This window comes from Larus michahellis, chromosome 22 (assembly GCF_964199755.1).
Source record: "Larus michahellis chromosome 22, bLarMic1.1, whole genome shotgun sequence".
Lineage (NCBI taxonomy): Eukaryota > Metazoa > Chordata > Aves > Charadriiformes > Laridae > Larus > Larus michahellis.
In genome coordinates, this window is record NC_133917.1 from 4,922,918 (window position 1) to 4,942,090 (window position 19,173).

Consider the following 19,173-nt stretch of genomic DNA (forward strand, 5'->3'; position numbering starts at 1 on the left):
CCTGCACCCCACGGGCGGCTCGGCGGGGTCGGGGGGCTCCGTATCGGCCCCGGTGCGGGCTGCGCCCCTTCCCCCACCCTGTGGGGCGCCAGGATGCCGTGTCCGCGGCCGCCCGTGGGCGGGGAGCGGGCGGCCCCCCCCCGCCTCCTCCCCCCCGGGGCCGTGGGCGGTGGAGCCGGGAAGCGGCGGGGCCGTGGGCGGAGGATGTGCGTCAGTCGGGGGCAGCGCCGGGCCTGGGAACGGCCCCGCCGCGCCGGACGCCCAGTCGCGGGGGGAGCGTGGGAGGGGGGCGGCCGGGGACGGCGGGGCTGGGACAGGACCCCCCTGTTGGGGACTGTGGCCGTTGCGGTGTGTGTGGGGGAGACCCCGCTGCCCCCCACCAGGGTCGGGGACGCGGCTGGGCCCCGCTGCGGCCCCCCCCCCCCGCCACCGGGCAGGATGGCGCGGGGGCGGCTGGACCCCTGCCAGGCGCCCCGCCGCGGCAGCCGCGGTATAAATAGCGCCGAGCCACGTAGGACCGGAGACGGGGTGGGGGCCGTGACCCTCCCGGGGGTGCTGCGGGCGGGGGGCTTCAGCGTGTCCCCCCCGCCCGAGAAAGCTCCCTCGGTTCCCCGTCTGGCCGTTATGGGGCCAGGCCAGCGCCGTGGGTTGTGTCCGCTCAAACCTATCGATGGCCGCCTGTGTGTGCCGGTGACCGGCGGGGCTGAGACACAGAGTGCCAGCCCTCCGCAGGGGGCTCTGTCACCCTGGCACCGGGGAGGGTCGGGGGGGGCGCGGGAGAACGCCGGGGTAACGGGGGAAGCAGCAGCACCGCCGTGCCGGGTTGCTGCGGGAACCGGGGATGCTGCAAACGCAGCCTCCGCTCGCTGCCGCCCCGCGACCCCGTCGAAATGGGGGCGGCGGTGAAGGTCCCCACACCCCCGGGGGAACGCGAGGATCCCGCAGGGACGGACCGGGGCAGCGGGTCCAGCGAGCAGGTCTAGCTCGGGACCACCCGACCCGTGTCCCCTCCGCCCGGCGCCGGCGGGCCCGCCTTCCCCCCTCGGCCCCCCGGTGCCTCACGTGTCGGCCCCGGTCCCCCGCCCGGAACACCGGCCCCGCTTCCCCGCAGAGGCTGCCCGGGACCACCCGTGCCGCCGTGCAGGGCGCCGGTTCCCCGATTCCCCCCCCCCCCCCCGCGCTCCCGGTGCCGCTGCGCCTCCCGCCCGGGGGGCCCGGGTGCCGCCGCCCCCGCCGCTGCCCCCCCGCCGCGGCCGCCCGCGCTGCGCTCGGCGGGGGCGGCAGCCGCGGGATCCGCCCCCGGGGCCTCCCACGCCGCGGCGCAGCCGGGGCCGCTGCTATTTCACGGTACCGCCCGTGGGGGCGGTGCGCAGAAGCGGCGCGGAGCGGCGGAGCGAGCGAGCGCGCCCGGCCCGGCCGCGGGACCCCCGAGCCCCGGCACCCTCCGGACGCCCGGCGAGCCCCCTCCCCGGAGCCCCCTCCTCCGGAGCCCCTCCGCCGGGGCTCACGGCGGCCGTGCACGGGGTGGGCGGAGCGGCCGGAGGCGGCTCCAGCCGGCGGTGAGCGATCGGGGGGCGGCGGGAGGGGACGGGGGTCAGCGGGGGGATCGCGGCGGGGCGGGGTGCAGAGCTTGATGGGTCCGGGGCGCCGACCAGGGCGGGGGAACCCGGGGGCGTGGGGACCCAGCGGGACCGTGGCACCGAAGCATCACTGGCCCTGCGCCGTCGGGGATGGGGGGGGCTGGGGCAGCCCCGGGCGCGTGTCCGGCCCCACGCGGGGGTTCTGGGGGGCGGGAGGCTGCGGGGGGGTGGGCACGGCCAGGGAGGGGAGGGGGGAAGGGGTCCCCACTCGTGTCCCCACTCGTGTCCATGCCATGTCCGGAGGAGCTGTGACTGTGGGGTCTGTCCCAGCCCAGGCAGCGTGGCAGCGCCTGGGCACCCCGAGGGGTTCGGGGACCCTGAGATGCCCCACGTTGCCCCGACTCCCCCGGGGTGCTCCCCCCTCACCCCCGTAACCCCAGGTGCTCGGGCCAAAGGGTGGGGAGGGGGCTTCTCCTTTGTGCCTGTCTGTCCCCTGTGGTGATGCTGTCCATCCCGCAGGCTCGCCATGGCACTGCCCCGCACGCTGGGGGAGCTGCAGCTGTACCGGGTGCTGCAGCGCGCCAACCTGCTGGGCTACTACGAGACCTTCATCCAGCAAGGGGGGGACGACGTGCAGCAGCTCTGCGAGGCAGGCGAGGAAGAGTTCCTGGAGATCATGGCGCTGGTGGGCATGGCCACCAAGCCCCTGCACGTCCGCCGCCTCCAGAAGGCCCTGCGCGAGTGGGCCTCCAACCCTGGGCTCTTCAGCCAGCCCGTCTCGGCTGTGCCTGTCAGCAGCATCCCCCTCTTCAAGCTCTCCGAGGCCGGCGGGCGCAAGGCTCTCAGCAACGGGCACGCCAGCCCCAGCGAGGCCGGGGGCAAGGGGGGCGGCAATGCTGGGACGCCCCCTGCCCGCAGCCCCACAGAGCCGGGGGAGAAGCTGTCGCCGTCGGCGGCCCCACCATGGCCGGGGAGGAGCACCCCCGAGTCGGAGGGTGGTGGGGATGAGGAGCCGGGGGGTCCCCCCTTCTCCCCGGGTGGGAGCAGTGGCGAGCAGCCGGCAGGCACGGAGACACTGGAGCCAGAGCTGGCACGGACGGTGGCAGAGAGTGTGGAGCGGCTGCTGCAGAGCTGCCCCCGGGGCGGTGAGGCCGAGCTGCGGGCGCTGATGAAGCTCAACAAGAAGTTGGCCAAGGCCGTGGGGCACATCTTCCAGCTGGAGGATGGCGACCGGCACAAGGAAGAGGAGATCCGCCGGCACAGCGCGATCTACGGCCGCGGCGAGGCCCGGCGCCGCGAGGGCAAGCAGCTCACCCTGCATGAGGTGCGCGGTGCGGTCCGTGCTTGAAGGTCCTGGGGATGTGCTGGGGCTGGGGGGGCTCTGGAGGTGGAGGGGGGGACGGGCTCTGGCCTGGGGAGGAGGTTGGGGTGGGGGCCGGGGGCCGCTCCCACCCAGGTGGCATATGCCCGCCTGGAGCAGCCGCTGCTGTTGCCATGGGGCCCGGTGGGCGCTGCCATCCCTGTCCCCGTTCACGCATCCTCTCTGCACCCAGCTCATCATCAACGAGGCGGCCGCCCAGTTCTGCCTGCGGGACAACTCGCTGCTGCTGCGGCGTGTCGAGCTCTTCTCGCTCTCACGTCAGGTTGCGCGGGAGAGCACCTACCTGTCCTCGCTCAAGGTCACCAGGTGAGCCCTGACCTGGCGAATCCCCTCCTCACTGGCCCAGGGAGGAGGGCTGGCTGTCATCCCCTTGATCCACAACACAACCCAGTGCTGCTGGATGGGGATGGGACTCAAGTTCCCCTTTCCCTCACGTGGGCTGTTTTCTGCCTGCCCTTGGAGTTGTGGGAGGTGGAGGTGGTTGGGGAGGATGCCGGGCACAGGGGAGGATTCCCCATCCCTTGCCCCCTTCCTCCAAGCCCCTGCCCGCTGGGTGCCGTGGCCTGGCTGCCTGTTCCCTTTGCTCTCCAGCTGCTCCCCCTTTTTGCCACCCCCGGCTCCATCTGTGCCAGAGCCCCAGTCTGCACCGTCCCGCGGCACCGCCCTGCCCGGGCGGCCGCCCACGCCGGCTGCTGCGGCTGGCGCTGCCCGTGGCATGGCAGGAGGCCGGGCGTCATGCCTGCTGCGGGGCCTCTGCGTGGCCGCCCCCGCGCCTGACGCAGACCCATTTTCCCCCCTGCACAGGGCGCATCCCGAGGAGAGTGGAGCCACCGCGGCCAAGCGGCTCAAGCAGGAGGTGGGTGTGCACCCGTGGGTGTGGGGGTGTGCACACCATGGGTGTGGGGGGTGCAGGTGAGCACACCTGTGAGTGTGGGCGGGACGCCACAGCGTGCCTGGGGCTGCCCATGCCGGCTCGGGCAGGCAACGAGGGGCTCCGGGGCGGTGACCACGGAGCTGGCACAGCTGTGGGCATCGTGGGGCGGGTGGTGCAGAGCCCCCCAGCAGGGTGGGATCCATGGAGGGTGCCCTGCACTTACCCGCGCGCTCCTGGCAGGCGGGGGAGCAGAGTCGCCCTGAGCTGCTGCCGCTGCCAGTGGGGCCGGAGCCTCCTGGGGCCGCGTTCCGAGTCAGCCTGGAGGAGGACACGGGCAGCCTCTCCGGGGAGAGCCTCGACGGCCACTTGCAAGGTGGGTGGGGGCCCCTTCCCTTCCTGGGGTGCCTGTGGGCAGGTGGTGGCTGCACCCCTTGCACTGACTCTCGCCTTTCTCTCCGTAGCGGCAGGGGCCTGCCCGCGGCTGACGCCGCCACCTGGCGTGGCCCCCGACATGCCCCTCGGCCTCCCCCCGCACGGGCTGTGGAGCCGCCACATCCTCCAGCAGACACTGATGGATGAGGGGCTGCGCCTGGCCCGGCTGGTTTCGCACGAGCGTGTGGGGCGGCTCAGCCCCTGCCTGCCGGGGAAGCCCCCAGGACCAGGTGAGCCCCCACAGGGCTGGAAAGGGGGGTCACCATGGGCGGGGGGGGGGTGCAGACGGCATGTCTGCCTTCTCCCTACAGAAGCGGTGCCCTGACGCCATCTACCCCCCCTCTTCCCACAGAGTTCGAGGACGGGCTGGCAGATCGGGGTGCCCCGGCCCCCCCGGAGCCTCCCCGTGGCACCATCAAGGTGGAGCAGGAGACCAGCCGGCAGTGAGGCCCCCCGCAGCCCCCCACCACCATTAACAAAGCAATAATGTGCTGGGGGACGGGTGCCGGCGGCGCAGCGGCGGTGCTCTGGGCACGGGGAGCGGGCGAGTGCTTGGCCACAGCCCCCCCCCAAGGGCCCCGTCCCCTCTCGCACCCACGCTCTGGTTACCTCAGCCGCGGCGGGATGCGCCTCCCCGCAGCAGCAATACCCTCCTCCCTGGGGAGCCCTCGATGGACTCAAGCCCGCTGTACAGACCCCCCCCCCCGCCCCCTGCCCGCACTGGGCTGCCCGGCCCCCTCCCGTCGGCTCCCCCCTCGTGCTGACCCCCCCCCGGGCCGCTTCGGACAAGCGAGCCGTGTCCCCCATCACCGCGCAGGGACAGGCGCTTCGCCGCCGGCACACGAGCCGCCCGCAGCACCGCGTGCTCCCGCGTCAGCGCTGCCACCCACGCTGGGCACGCGGTGCCAGTGCTCAGCCCCGCGCACGCCCCCGCAGCACCCACGCCGCAGCCGCCAGCCCCCCCCCCCGCCCCCCCCCCCCCGCAGCACACACGTGCGAGCGCACCGTGCGCCCGCACCGCGACACCCCCTCCCCCCCCCCCCCCCCCGCCCCGCAGCACCGCGTCGCCCACGCGCAGCGTTTCGGCTGTAAATACACCCCCCCCCCCCCCCCCCGCCCCCCCCGCAGCAACTGCAGCTCGGCACCAGCGACGGTGCACCCCCCGCCCCCCCCCCCCCCCCCCGCACCTGCTCTGCCATTAGCTGCGTGCGCTGCCATGCATGGTCCCTGTGCCGTGGGGTGTCACACGCACGCACCCCCCCCACCCCCCCCCAGCACGAAGCAGGCGCCGTTTGACGGGCACTGGGGCGGTGCTGCCCCCCCAGCCCCTCGGGGTCCCTCCTGCCCCCCCATTTCTGCCAGCCGTGCCCAGCCCTGGGGCCCCCCACCCCCTTAGGACTGTGTGGTGTCTTTTTAGAGCATTAGCGACTCTTCCTTTGTAACGTGTACAGTAGATTATTTATTTTGTTATTTTGGAATAAAACTTTATTTTATGGCTTATCTTCCTGCCCCCATGCCCCCCCCCGGCTCCCTCTCCCTGCTGGGGCCCTGCTCCAGGCTTGGGGGGGAGCTCACAAACCCCAAAGCAAGCGCCAGCTGCGGGTGTGAGGGGTCCATGTCCCCCTGGACCAGAGCACGGGGTCCCTGCATATCCCCCCCCCGGGCAGGGGGGGCCTGTCACACACTGGGCTGGCACGTCCGCCCCAGTGTGTTTCCCGCTGCTGCCTCCCGCCCCCGCAGCTGACTCATCCCGGCCCCCACAGGGCCGAGCCCGGTGGCGTGGGCTGGGGGCACCGCGCTTGGCTGCGGGAACCCCCCCGCAGGTCGGGGCCCCTGCGCCCCCACACCCCCTGCCTCCCGGGAGCGCGGACCCCAGCAGCAGCGTGGGCGGGCAGCATCTCCATGCTCCAAAGTGCAGCGTATACACACGGGGGAGGGGGGTAGAGTGTTACCCAAAGTGCTACCCCCCCCCGGAAAATTCCCCCCTCCCCTGCCAGAGTTTCCACCCCAGCACAAGTCGTATCAAGTCCAGGAACACAGACAAGGCTGGGGGGGGCAGCGGAGCACAGTCCAACGTCCCCCCCAGCAACCCCGCAGCCTCCTCACGCGTGCCCTGGCCGGACGCTGTCATCCCACCGCGACTCCCCCACGCCCCAGCAAGAGGCGTTGGGGCTGGGGTACCCGCTGTGCTGCAGGGGGGGCGTGAAGGGGGGGCACAGCGCAGGGCCCTCCATGGGCATCTCCTGCAGTAACTGGTCGAAGTTGGAGCTGGGTGGCAGGTCCAGGCTGGGGGGCATCCTAGGGAGAGAGGTGGCAGGGTGACCCCGGGCAGCCCCCCCAGGCCCCCCTGCTGACCCCCCCATGCTTACCACCTTGGGGAGCTCTGCAGCGGCGGCTCCACCATCGGTGTGAAGGGGGCCAGCTCAGCCATCTCCTCGTCCTGTGGCTCTGGTGAGGGGCCCGCCGACAGCAGCTGCGAGGCCTCCCCCGCGATGTACTGGTTGGGCATGAAGGGCCTGTGGGGCAAAGAACGAGGGGGGCTGAGGTAAGGCCATGGGATATCTCCCTGCCCCCAGGGTGCTTCCCCACAAGGCACAGGGTGGGGAAGTGCTTGGTGGGTCTCCTTGTAGGGAGCACCAGTAGCGCAGAGCACTGGGAGCACAGGTCAGCTGGGGAAGGTCCCTGCAGCTCTGCCCATCCTGGGGCCACGGCATGGTGGGAAGGGGGGGCAAAGCAGGGTGCCCCTCTCTGGCCACGTGCCAGGTCTTACAAGGGGTTCCTGAAGGCAAGGTCTTGGCAGCAGGGCAGCGCGTGGTCCATGGCCAGGGATGGCGAGAGCATCGGTGACGTGCTGTGGAGAGGAGCAGGAGGGCTTAGAGGTGGGGGAAACACCACCCAACCGCGCCTGGGGGTGGTGAGGGGCCCACCCTGTCCCCCACCCTGAACCAGCACTGTTCCTACCTAGGGAAGGAGGACCCGAGGTTGTTGGAGACCATCATGTCGATGCTGCTCTCACCTGTGGGGTAGCCCGTGGGAACAGGCTGGGGGCAGAAGGGAGCAGGGGGGCTGCAAGCGCAGACACAGAGGGTTTAGCATCCAAGAGTGTTCTCCACTAGAGCCCCCATCCCACGGCGGAGCAGGTCTGGGGCACGGCCAGATACAGAGCCGGGCACTCACCAGATGGGGCTGAGCACCGACTGCAGGCTCTCAGGGCGCAGCTCGGGCTGCAGCATGGGCAGGCTGAACATCTGAGCCTGGGGGCCCTCGGGGGGGCCCCCTGTGGTGCTCTGGGGCTGCTGGTCCCTGCAAAAGCACATTGTCCCCATCAGCACAGGCAGGACTCGCGCGCTGCAAGGTCCAGCCTCTAAAGAAGCACATGTGCATGTCGGCACTTGCTTGCGGAGAGGGTGGTGCGCTCGCAGACACGCTCCACTGCGGCTCGGGATACCCACGGGGGATTCCTCGCACACAAGCACATCCTCATTTTGCCCGGTCAGAAATCCCCCCACCCAGCAGCGATGTGCAGGCCGTCCCGGTGAAGTCTGTGCAAGCCCTGGCCCAGCGCAGCTTGGCATCGCAGAGGGCAAACACCTCCGGCATGGCCACGGCCTCGCATGCACACCCACCTTTCGCTTTCCACTGTCATCTTGATGGCGGTGGAGACGTAGCCCCGGCCGTCCTTACCCGTCTGCTCTTCTGCTCAGAGAGGAGAAGCATCCATGAACCACCACCCCAGCACGGCGCCGTGCCGTGCCAGCCCTCTTTGCCAGCACTGGCCACCCCTGCAAGCTCTGGGGCCAGCAGTACCTGGATGGGACCCAAACCGCTCTTCCCTCCCAAACCCCCCCGCTCCTCCCTGCAGCATCACTGGGGAGGCAGATGTGAAGCCCAGGGCCCGCCTCTGCTCCCACCCACTCACTGTTGTAGTGACTCCCAAACGCTTGGTCCTTGGGGATGTTCGGGTAGAGGTTGCGGAGCTGCCCCAGGTCCCGGATGCGGTCGCCGAGGGAGCGGATGGAGAGGTCCTTGGCAGAGAAGGGCTGGATGTTCTCCACCTGGCTGGAGCCTGAGGGGAGACACAGCAACAGGGCTCCGTCGCCTCGTCCCCGTAACGCCTGACGTCCCCAGGCCATGAAGACACCTCCCCTTCGCAGCACTGAGAGCGGCCGCTGTCCCCTCGTCTCACCATCCTTGCCCCGGATGACATGAGCAATAGTGACACCCCCGATCTCCGAGTCGCTGAAGCGGAGCAGGAAGGTCCCGTCAGGCTCCGTGCTCAGGAGTTTGCAGACGTACTGCTTGCTGATGAAGCCAATGATGAGCCTAGAGGGATGGACAGATGGGAGAGCGGGCCAGCGCCTGGGTGGAGGGCCAGGACCAGGACTCCCCAGGTACGGCCCTACTTGGCCTCTGGGCACCCACCTGTCTGACCAGTAACTTTTGAGGCATCTCTTGGTGAGGTCAAGGACTCCATCAAACCACTGCCAGAACGTGAATCCCCGACCGGGCAGGATCTCCTGGGGCAGAGAGAGAGAGAGTGTGAGGCTCCCCAGGGCCATGCCGGCCCCTGCCCACCCTGGCCATCTCTCCCAGTAACCTTGTTGAACTGGGCCCAGGAGACACTGCGGCTCTGGAAGTCCTCGAGGCTGGCACTGTGGTCATTGAAGATCTTCTGGGCCAGGAAGAAGTAATGCTCCTTGAGAAGCCCCTTGGTGGTCTGCACCTCTGCCTTGAACTTCAGGTTCAGCGTATCACACATCTTCTCCCAGGGCACCCGCTCGGCCACCACGAAGGGCACCCGGTCCTGTGGCAGGGCAGGGCAGACAGCATCAGGACAGTGGCTCACCCGTTGCCCTGTCCCAGCCCACCCCATCCCACCCGTGCTCTGGGGCTCCTGCTCCAGCCTGCCATCCAGCTGTCCCCATCCCAGAGCCGGACCCAGTCTTGGCATCCCAGCAGCTCCTTTCCCTGCCCTGTGGCCCTTCTCTCCGGCTCACGGCACTCACGATCTCGGAGAAGGCGTTATCCCACAGCACGGTTGCTTTGGCGTTATTGTCCTGGTTCCCATGGACGATGACCACGATGGGGAGAGACAGCACCTGGGGGCAGAGAGTGGCCCTCCCTCAGCCCCGAGGCCACCCCGAGTGAGGTGGGGCTGGCTGTCCCAGCCTGAAAGGGGGCTCTGCACCGGGAGAGGGCCCAGGTGTCCCGTCGGGGGGATGCTCAGCGCTGCCAAACCCTGTCCCGCGGGAGAGGGGCCGGTACCTGGAGGTGGACGGAGAGGTTGCTGGGGGTCAGGGCCACAGTGGTGCTGAACAGGACGGCACACTTCTCCTCTGTCACCGACTCAGACCCCTTCCGCTCGCAGCGCTTGATCTTCTTCAGCAGCTATGGAGGGGAGCGCCGAGCATCACCCCTGGGCAAGCACCGGCCTTGGGACCCCCCAGCCCTCCCATCCCCCGGACAGCCCTGCCTTGAGGCCTCCCAGTGCCCCAGTGAAGCCCCCAGCCCATCCCACAGCCCCTGTACAGCCCCTTGTCAGTGGTGCTCACCACGTTCTTGAAGTTGGCGCAGCAGGTCCCATTGGTGGGGTTGGTCTCCAGGGCCACTACGTTATGCATGATCTCCCCTGTGCTCTCGCTGGGCAGAGGCGGGGGGGTGAGGGCTGGCGCGGTGGCGTGGCCGCCTCCTCGCCCCCACGCTGCCCAGCCGCCGCTCACCTGAGGGTGTTGCTGTAGGCGCTGAGCGCCAGCTCCCGCGCCTGCTTCTCTGTCACCATGTCAGCCCGCACCATGTAGGGCTTCGCCGATGCCTTCAGCAGCTGGGGGCCCAGCAGGAATCGGATGCTCGCCTGGAACTTGGTCTGGGTCTTCAGCACCTGCGGGGGCTGCTTCTCCACCAGGAAGGAGCTGGGGGACAAGGGGAGACAATGGTGCCCAGCACAACACTGCCGCCAGTGCCACCACCAATCTCCGCAGACCCACCTTGCCCCTCTGCCACCACGGCCCCCCCGCCGTTACCTCTTGACCAGGCTGGATAACACCTCGTTGAACCGCTCCAGGAGCCGGGGCAGCAGCTCAGCCCCCAGCTCCGCGCTCGCCGCCATCACCTGCTGGTGCAGCTGGAAGTAAACCTCGACCAGGCTCTCACACCTGCCAGGGGAACCATGGGGAAAGGAACACCCCCAGCCAAAGCAGAGTCGGACCATCACTCTCCCAGAGCCCCTGGGACCATGGGCTCCTTGCTCCCAGGGGGGCGAAGGGGGCAGGAGTGATGCTCTTGGCCCCCCATCTCTGACCTGTGCCACCTCACCTCTTCTGCAGCGGAGCAAGGTTCTCCTCAAAGAGGGCCCCGTTCCCCGCCAGCTGCTGCTGCCTCTTCCAGATTTGGATCCTCTTCAGTACCTGCTGTTTGGCCAATTCCAGCTCTTTCACGGCCTCCAGGATCAGGGTGGGCAGCTCCTGAGGGGGGGCAGCACCAGTCATGGGGCTCTGCATTGCACCATTCCCTCCCCTGGCAGCAACCTGCGGCCCCACACCATCCCCTCCAGGGCAGCAAAACCCTTGGCCCCGCGCTTCCTCCCTGCCCCTGTGCTTGGACTGCACCTTCCCCCCGCTCCTGGTGCCCCAGGCCCCTACTCACACTCTCTGCGGGTTTCGCTTCAGGCTTCAGCTGTGGGTCCCGCACATTCAGCTGCAGAGAGGCTGCGGAGGAAGAATGGGGGTGGTCCCATTAGCACCAGGAGCCGGCATCTGCACTGCACTGCCCAGCACCTCAGGGGGGGCATGCTGCCTGCGCTGCGCCCCACGGCAGACCCAAGCAGAGCAGGACCCATCCTGCCCCAGCCCCTCACCTGCGGAGCCGTCCCGCAGCGCCTGGATCTCGCGGATGCGGTGCTGCAGCCGCTGCAGCCCCAGGCCAAACTTGAGCTCCTCCTGGCGCCGGTGGAAGCTGAGGGGCAGGTGATGGTCCTGGGGCAGAGCAGAGGGGGGTGAGTGGGGTCCAGAGCCAGCCCCGCGCCTCGGGGAGCCCCAGCAGTGGGGCAGGGACCACGCACCCTCTTGAGCACGGCGGCCTTCTCGCCCTCCAGGATGGCTTTCAGGACAGCCACCAGCCGTAGCGGGTCCCGCCGGTAGGCGCTCTGCAGGGGAGCCAAGCCCAGGGTGTTACCGGGGCAGCACACGCGCACCCCGACCCCCCCACCCCACCCATGCATTTCAGGCTCCCTTCCCACAATGAACGGTGCTAAGTCAGACTCTGGGGTTTCATGATCTGAAACGTGGGACAGACCACAACTCTCTGCTGTTCTGACGGAGCTGATTTCCAGCTTTAAAACCACTTTAAACTGTGCATAATAAAAATACAAATCAACTTCAATTTAAAAAAAAAAATAAAAATCAAACCAAAGCAAATTCTCTGTTCCTGCAAGCATCTCCTCGAGACTTGACAGCCTGACACCTGGTGAAGATTCTCCCAGCTGCCCTGGGCTGGGTGGATCAACACTTTACACTGAAAACAGGGCGAGGAATTTCCCTGTTGGCTCCAGCTCCCTGCGCCCCATGCCAGCTCCTCCGGCCTTCGCGCATTTCCCAATTTAGCTACTTCCCAAAACAGCAGTAGAGCGTAGCAGCGAAGTGCCGGACACGTGCTCTGTGGCTTCCCGTCGGGAGGCAGCTCCGTGACCGACCCCCCGTATCTGCCCCATGTCCCGACGCCACACTGGCAGCGCGGGGCCGGCACCGGGGCTCTGCTGGGGCAAACCCCAGGGTTCGGGGGGAAAAAAGGCCCAAGGTCTGGTCTCCCACCAGCCAGTTTTCCCACCCCTCTCCCCAGCCACTCCCCTGCGGTTACCCATCTTGTGGGGGAGCACCCGGCTCCCGGCGCTTCCCCTCCGCTCTGGGAAGTGGCAGGAGCTTGGGAGAAACAAGGGGTGGCTGTTTCGGGATGAGGGACAGTGGGAGGAGGAAACATGGGAGAGTGGCTTTTCTTGAGCACTTTAAATAAGAACACCTAAGCTGAAACATCTGTGCATTTTCCTACAACAACTTCAAAAAAGCAAGCAACAGCCTTGTTTTGGAAAGTTACCCTGTTACCCAGAAGTTATGACTAAAGCTGACCCCTTCCCAAATGTTGTATATTAAAAATGTCTGTTACCAAAAAAGCTTTCGGCTTTCAACCCGAACGGGGCTCTGGGAGTGAGCACCACTCAGCCCTTACACTAAGAGCTTCACTGGCAGGAGAGAGAGTAGAGGGGTTAAATCTGCAATCACAGAGGGTAGAAGAGAGACAGAGAGAAATTCAAACAGACCTCGATAAAGAGAAACAGCCCAGAAAAAGAAACCCAGCACGCACACGCCGACACGGCAGGAGGAAATGCAGCACAACACACGGCACGGAGGAAGGAGAAATCAAACACTCGAGCAGAAAATGGGGAACATCTGGCGAGGCGGCTGCCTGGGTGCCGGGGGCGAGTGGAGCCGTGGCCATGAGGGGCCAATGCTCTCGGGAGGCTCCCCATGGGGTGAGGGTCTGGCACGGGGCCCAGGAGGACGCGGCCATGGGGGGTGGCCCCCCAGGCACTGAAGGGGCTGCAGAACCACCACAGGGAGGGAAAGGTGGGAAGCGTGGCAGGTGGGGCAGGGAAGGGAGCTGAGGGGAACCGTGATTGTGGCTGTGACAGTCCAAGTACTGCAGCGAGCTGGGGCTCAGCCCCGGGATGCAAACAAACCCCCTCCGTCCCACTGAAGCACCCCAAAAACCCCAGACGCTGAGTCTGCACAAGTTGCTCAAGACCACGCTGGCCTTGAAATGTGTTGAGGGGGGACGGGCCCGTGGCATCGGCCCCTTCGAGCAGTGCTTGAACCAGCAAATCTGAACCATAAAATAATCAAATCTTCCTCAGCAGCCCGCTGCAATCCCAGCGTGACGCAGCCCCGAGGGTCCCCACACCCGGCCCTTGCGCACCTCGATGCCACTGATTTGCTGGAGGATCTGGCACTGCTGCCCGTTGCTGCCGGCCGCGCTGCGGAGCTTCTCCAGCATGGCCGAGAGCAACCCGCTGGCCACGCTGGTGCAGAAGGTGTCCGAGCCATTGATGAACTCCCTGGAGAGGGGAAAGGATTGGAGGGCACAATTCCTGCACCTTCCCTTGCACAACCCCGAACCCCACGCTCACTTTGGGGAGGAAGGGGACGTCCTGGTGCACTACCCAGGGTGGCTGGTTTTCTAGGGGAAATGTACTGCATGAACAACGATGAACTGCGCTCTGAGTGAGATGAGGTGGCTGCTCGGAGATGTGACCTCCTGAAACCTCTCCCACATGTACACCCAGCTGCTGCCCGCCTGCCTCCACCATGCCTCATCCCTGCAGTGGGACCCCCACTGCTGCGCCTCAGCCCCAGCTGCATGCCATGGGTCCCAGAGCCACATGCCAGGGAGCAGCCCCGTCACCACTGCCACAACGCAGTGTCGTGCACTGCTTCTCTGGCCTGAGAGCCTTGGCACCCGGCACGGACGCAGCCCCACGAGGCAGGAGTTTGTGCCGGGGGGGCTTTTCTGCCTGTCTGCATCCAAAGGAGAAGCTCCTTGGAAAGGCTGGGTGAGCCCATGGTGGGAATAATCAGTCATTGCTGTTGCTATTTCGTAGGCACAAAAAGGGGAATCTGGCCAGGCTGCGCTCGCGGTTGCTGCCACTGCAATCGGACCCCAGTCCGGACCCCACGGGCACTGACAGACCCAGATGGCTGCACCCTCTGCCCACGGATCCCGGGGCTCCATCCGCATCCAGTTCAGGGTCCTCAGGCCTTTCCCAGGCTGCGCTGCCGACGTGCCTGGCCCTGGCCCTGCCTGCAGCCCCGTCTCCTGGATGGGCCCCTTGGACCAACGCTGTGGTCCTGCCTTTTGCTCCTGACCAGACGTCCCACGCAGACCCCAGCCTCCTCACCCACCTCACCTGGGGCCATGGATGGGGCCCGTCACCAGCACCCGCCTCCGCCCACATGTTCAGGCCTGACGGTCGGGTGCTGCCCAGGCTGGGCCCCCCGGGGCAGCCGGCCCCAGACGCTGCCTGGTCCGGTCACGGGTGCGTGGGGAGCTGCGCTGGGGCAGGGCAGAGCAGGCAGGTGCCAGGGGACTCACCAGGGCTGGCTCTCCAGCCAGTCGCCCAGGAGACAGCGCAGACTGCGGGGAAACTCCGTGAAGAGGCCGCTGAACTCCTCCGGCGGCATGTGGGAGACGATGCTCCAGAGGGACATCTTGGGAACAGTCACCTGTGGAGGAACAGGAGATGGGACGTGAGCAGAGCTGCAGTGCCCAGAGCCCCCAGCCCTCTGCCCAGCTCCGTTGGCACCAATGGCTCCTCCAGGAGGGCGAGAGCTGCCTCCTGTCCCACTGCTGCCTGAACCTGCTGCTCAGGAGGAGGAGCAGGAAGCCTGATCCAGGATCAGCCTCTTGGGCAATCCTGGGCAGGCAGGCAGCCCACTCGTGCCTCAGTTTCCTGCATCTGCGGGGAATCGCTGCGCCTCCTGCCGTGGGTGACGCACAAGGACTTGCGGCGGGATGGCAAGCACTGACGGTCTTGGTGCAGGAGAGACAGGAGAGCTGCCGGGAGCAGGAAGAGCGTGAGACCTCAGAGCTTGGGGGGACTGCTCTGCTGACGTGGACCCAGTGAGGCGTCCAGCTGCTTCCCAAAACCTCCCCAGCCGCCCCCCGAGGAAGGTGCCTGCTTGGGCATCCCACAGCCTGAAATGGTGGGCTCCAAAGCTCATGGAAAGCAAGAGGAGGACTGGAACGAAGTGCTAGACCAGAAACTCCACAGGGGAGGCCTGGGCTGGGGTGTCATGGCCCAGCCCGGACCACAGGTTCCCCAAAACCCCCCAAACTGGGTGCTGCAACCCCGACAGTCTGTCCCCCGCCCTGGCCCCCAGCAGTGTCTGCTCCGTCCTGCCCACACCATGCCTATTCCCGACAGTGCACTCCCTTCCTCCCCACTGCCTGCCATGCTCGCCCCCTCCAGCCCCCACCAGCAGCCTGCTCCCCTCTGGGACCCCTCGGGGCCCAGCAGGTGAGGGAACGGGTCACTGCCATCCGGCCCAGACGCACCTCGCTGCTGGTTCCCCCGGACCGGGCTGGGGCAGAGCCCGGAGCCTGTGGCGGGGCAGCTCGCCGCCCAGACGCGGGGCCAGGGCGCCACGGGACCCCAGCCAGCCCAGCCGCCCAGGCCTGGCTTCCCGTCCCCAAAAGCAAACAGCCGAGCAGGGCGTCGCGTCACGTGTCCTCGCGGGCAGCGCGTTCCCCGCGGGTCTTGGCCGCGCTGCAAGAGCCAAGGCGCAGGGCGGAGGTGGAGCTGCCAGAGGCTTTGAGAAACCATGCAAGGGGAAGGAAGCCAGCGTCACTAGGGCAACATTGCAGAGAGCGCAAAACAACCGCTGCGCCCGTCCCGTCGGCAGCGCACCCAGGGCCACAGCAGCCATGCAGCCCCCGGGGTGCTCTGCTTCCCGCGGGAGCCGGGAGACTCGGCAGGACCCAGCAACCCTGACAGAGCTCTGCGTGCTGCCCCACAGAGGAACCGCAGCGGACGGAGGCCTGACCCCAGGGCACGCCAAGCCTGGCGCTTCCAGGAACACATTTGCTTTCGACTCTGCTTGGCTGGCCAGAGCAAACAGATCCCGATGATTTACTGCAGTGCGCAGCCTGAGAGCTGAGTTTACTCTGGAGAGGTCAATGCACGGAGGGAAAGGCGCCCAGCGACAGCCGGGAACACTGCCCAGCTCTCCCCACGGCCCTAGTGAGATGAGAGCTGCCAGCATGCAGGGAACCAAGACAGGAGAGAAAAACAGCCTCTCATTTTGTGATCGACAAGATGTAAACCCCATCCTCCTCCCCCCATTAAAACCTGTATTTCTGCTTAGCCCTGGGAGGCAGCCACTGGCTGGTAAGCGGCAACCTTGAACGTAAGCCGGGCATGCCTGAATTTGCTAAGAGTCTGCGGGAGATGCTGTGCTCCTCCTCCCCGGCTCCCAGCAGCCCAGGGGACAACAGCTTGGAGGGGAGAACAGGCCTGTCCCCTCCCAGCATCAGTCACAGCAGCTCCTTCAGCCCAGCCATGCCCTGTTTCCTTCCCGTCCTAATTTCCATGTTTTCCTCCTCTGCTCCTTCTGCAGAAGAGCCTTCCCCTCTAACAATACCCCTGGACAGGGCTGCGCTGCACAGAGGTTTCCGTGTGTCCAGCCCCAGCTTCCTTCCCTGTCGCTGCACCAGGCCACGTAAAGTTTGCTCCTTCACACCCCCTGCAGCATCGGGGAGAGGGAAACTGGGCAACAGGTGGGGACAGAGACCTTGTTGGCGACAGAGCCGCTCCTCCTGTGGGGACCCTCGCCCCTGGGCAGCCTGGCAGAAGCAGCCGCTGCAGCTTCCAGCCCCGCAGCTCGGTGGTGCCGGGGCAGGCACAGCTCCCGGCTCCGCAGCACCCAGCGCAATGCACCTACACCCACCGCGGACGCGCCCCAAATCTCCCACTGGCCCAGCTGCCATGGGGTTCCTTCTCCCTTGGAGGCAGCCCAGGGTGGAGGCTCCCATGGCAGCGAGCACTGCGCTTCCCCCACCGAGCGGGGGTCCAGAGCTGCCACCGCGGTCCCAGGCACAGGGGATGGCAGCAGGGAGGCAAGACCTGGCCGGGGTTGAAGCCTGGAACAGCAATGGGGCCCGCAGGGCTGGGAGCTGTTACCCAGGGAAACCCCACGGCTTCGAGGCACCTCCGGCTCAATGGCGGGGCAGGATATGGCACCCAGCGAGGGGAGCAGCCACCCGGGTATGCCCCGCGCTCCCCTGCCCGTGCCCCCTCGGTGACGTTGCTTTCACTTCCTCCTCCACCCGAGGGGCCGCTTCGCCTCCTCGGTGGGCCCAGGGATCCGCAGGGTGGGAGGTCGGGCAGGAGGAGCCCGGGCGCAGGAGGGCCTCGCTGAGGACCCCCGCGCTCCCTGCATGGGCTTTCTGCTTACTCATGGGGCAATGGGAAACCGAGTCCACATCCCAGAAGTGAAAGCTGCCGTACATCTCATGGCTGTTACTCATTAACCACCAGCACTTCCTGGCATCAGACCGCAGCCCCCCACCCTCCCGGCCACCTCTCCCCCTTGTGCCTGGGGGATCAGGACCATGAGACACCCCCCTCCTGGCTGGCTCCCCTCTGCCCCCCCCCCCCAACCCCCAGTTTTCCAACCCAGTGCCAGGGGCTGGTGGGGAAGGAGCTGGGCCAGCAGCTGGAAGCAGGGATGTCCCCCTGCCCTCTGCACCCTCCTGGTCCTCCTGGGTGCCGCGCAGAGATTCCCCGGGGCTTTCTCAGGGAAAGATGCTCAGAGATTTTCCAGTGCTTGATGCTCAGGACACCTGGGCTCTGCTCTAGCTCTGGCCCCGCAGGGACGCAGCCCGTGACACCTCCCTGCCTCTCGACATGCCTCAGTTTCCCCGGGGTGCTGGGAAGGCCACTGCTGCTGGTGCTCTCCGGCTGAGGCCAAGGCAAGGGCACAGGACCACCATCCCAGTCGGTGGGACTCTGGTGACAGTGCTGCAGGGAGGACACCATGAAGCCCGCACGGTGGCAGGGGCTGGCCGCAATCGGCTGCTCTCTGGCAGTGAAAGCTTTTCTGGTTCAGAGGAAGAGGAGCAGGGCCTTCCCCAGCTGGCCCAGCCCCGGCATGACTCACGGCACGGCGAGCCCAGGCTGGATCCAGCCCCAGCTCCCACCCCAGGAGCTCGCTGCTGTGGGGTCCCGTCTGTGTGGACCAGGGGGTCTGGTGCTCTCCACCACAGCCCCCGCCGGGCGCTTTCGCTTCGTCCCACACATCCCTCGCCCCGGGACAGAGGGGTGCCATGGGCTGCGTCAACATGGGCACTCAGCAGCTGGGCACTTTTGGACTTTGGGCTTGGCAGCCCTGCCGAGCACCGGCCGGGCACGGGCCAGGCTGTGCCCCTGTGGCCACGGGCAGCCTCGACGCCCACCGGCCTGCGGTCCCCGCAGCTGCCCGGGGTCCAGCGCGGTCACCCTGCAGCCCCTCGCCCCGCAACCCTGGTGCCCACCCATCCCGAAGCGCCCCGGCCAGGGCCGGGCAGCCGCTCCGCTCCCCTGCGGACCTGCAGGGAGGTGTCCACCGGGCAGCCCCCGCCCCGGCGGCAGCACCGCCCCACGGGCGCCGGGGAATCCACCCGGCCACCGGCACGGCCGCAGCCCCGGACCCCTCAGCCCCGCTGTCACCGCGGCCCCCCCGGCCCGGCCATCGGGGGCCCTCCCGCGCCCCCTCCCGCAGCGTCCAGGCCGGGGGAGCCACGAGCCCGCCCCGGGGGGCTGCCGCGGCCGCCACTTCGCGGGGCCCCGGGCCCGCCCGCCCCGGCCGCGGGGCCCGGCCCGAGCCCCGGGAGGTGCCCGACGGCGGAAGGGCCCCCGCTCCGGGGGCCGCCCTGACCCCGCGCCCCCGCCCCGCCCGCCGCGCCGTTACCTGGCGGGAGCCGCCGCTGGCGGGGGGCGGCCGGGCTGGGCCGGGCCGCGCGGCCCCTCACTCCATGGCGGCGGCGGGCGCGGCCGGTCCGGTCCCGCGGCTGCCCCGCTCCGGCGGAAAGCGCCGAGCGCCAGGAAGGGGGAGGAGACGCGCGGGCGGCGGGTGCGCGCGGGGGGGCAGCAGCGCCGGACCGGCCGCGGCGGCACCCGGGACCCGCAGGGTCCCCAGCCCCACGGCGATACCCGCCCCGTGTCCCTGCTCGTGCCCCCCTGCCTGCCCGATATCAGCCCCCATCCACCCGCTACACCCCCGCATTTTCCCCCTGCACCTGCCCTATATCTGGCACCCACCCACGGAGCTGCGTCTGCCCTGTATCAGCCCCCACCCCTGCCTCGGGGCCTCCACGGCTTCGCT

General features: G+C 68.2%; 2 protein-coding genes across 5 annotated transcripts; one reads left to right on the plus strand and one right to left on the minus strand.

Moving 5' to 3' along the window:
* The first annotated feature begins 910 nt into the window (after nt 1-910).
* On the plus strand, nt 911-5,227 carry NAB2 (NGFI-A binding protein 2). Its single transcript, XM_074565144.1, has 7 exons — nt 911-1,559; nt 2,100-2,904; nt 3,134-3,267; nt 3,766-3,817; nt 4,076-4,208; nt 4,297-4,497; nt 4,620-5,227. The coding sequence occupies exons 2-7, from the start codon at nt 2,107-2,109 to the stop codon at nt 4,712-4,714; spliced, it is 1,413 nt and encodes a 470-aa protein (XP_074421245.1). The 5' UTR covers nt 911-1,559; nt 2,100-2,106; the 3' UTR covers nt 4,715-5,227.
* A 475-nt stretch (nt 5,228-5,702) lies between these two features.
* STAT6 (signal transducer and activator of transcription 6) lies at nt 5,703-18,885 on the minus strand. 4 transcript variants are annotated; one of them, XM_074565001.1, is made up of 23 exons: nt 15,368-15,767; nt 14,754-14,866; nt 14,405-14,535; nt 13,232-13,370; nt 11,325-11,408; nt 11,121-11,238; nt 10,910-10,971; nt 10,580-10,728; nt 10,288-10,419; nt 9,988-10,176; nt 9,820-9,907; nt 9,533-9,655; nt 9,274-9,366; nt 8,865-9,071; nt 8,690-8,784; nt 8,454-8,590; nt 8,187-8,333; nt 7,894-7,963; nt 7,445-7,570; nt 7,229-7,333; nt 7,038-7,118; nt 6,640-6,783; nt 5,703-6,565 (listed from the first exon to the last, which is right to left on the minus strand). In XM_074565001.1, exons 1-23 carry the CDS (start codon nt 15,633-15,635, stop codon nt 6,370-6,372), a joined length of 2,997 nt encoding a protein of 998 aa, XP_074421102.1. In that variant the 5' UTR covers nt 15,636-15,767; the 3' UTR covers nt 5,703-6,369. The 4 variants fall into 4 exon arrangements, with proteins under 4 accessions (XP_074421102.1, XP_074421101.1, XP_074421103.1 ...); XM_074565000.1 differs by having other exon boundaries at nt 6,637-6,783; nt 15,368-15,765; XM_074565002.1 differs by lacking the exons at nt 14,754-14,866; nt 15,368-15,767 and adding an exon at nt 18,760-18,885 and having other exon boundaries at nt 6,637-6,783.
* Between the last annotated feature and the right edge of the window lie 288 nt (nt 18,886-19,173).

Bases quoted from the DNA above. Each gene is read 5' to 3' on its own strand.
- NAB2 (XM_074565144.1), top strand. From the start codon at position 2,107: ATGGCACTGCCCCGCACGCTGGGGGAGCTGCAGCTGTACCGGGTGCTG. The intron at 2,905-3,133 runs GTGCGCGGTGCG...CTCTGCACCCAG, and splicing joins AGCAGCTCACCCTGCATGAG to CTCATCATCAACGAGGCGGC. The intron at 3,268-3,765 runs GTGAGCCCTGAC...CCCCCTGCACAG, and splicing joins TCCTCGCTCAAGGTCACCAG to GGCGCATCCCGAGGAGAGTG.
- STAT6 (XM_074565000.1), bottom strand. From the start codon at position 15,635: ATGGTTTCTCAAAGCCTCTGGCAGCTCCACCTCCGCCCTGCGCCTTGG. The intron at 11,239-11,324 runs GTGCGTGGTCCC...GCTCTGCCCCAG, and splicing joins AGGCCGCCGTGCTCAAGAGG to GACCATCACCTGCCCCTCAG. The intron at 8,591-8,689 runs GTGGGTGCCCAG...CCATCCCTCTAG, and splicing joins AAAAGTTACTGGTCAGACAG to GCTCATCATTGGCTTCATCA.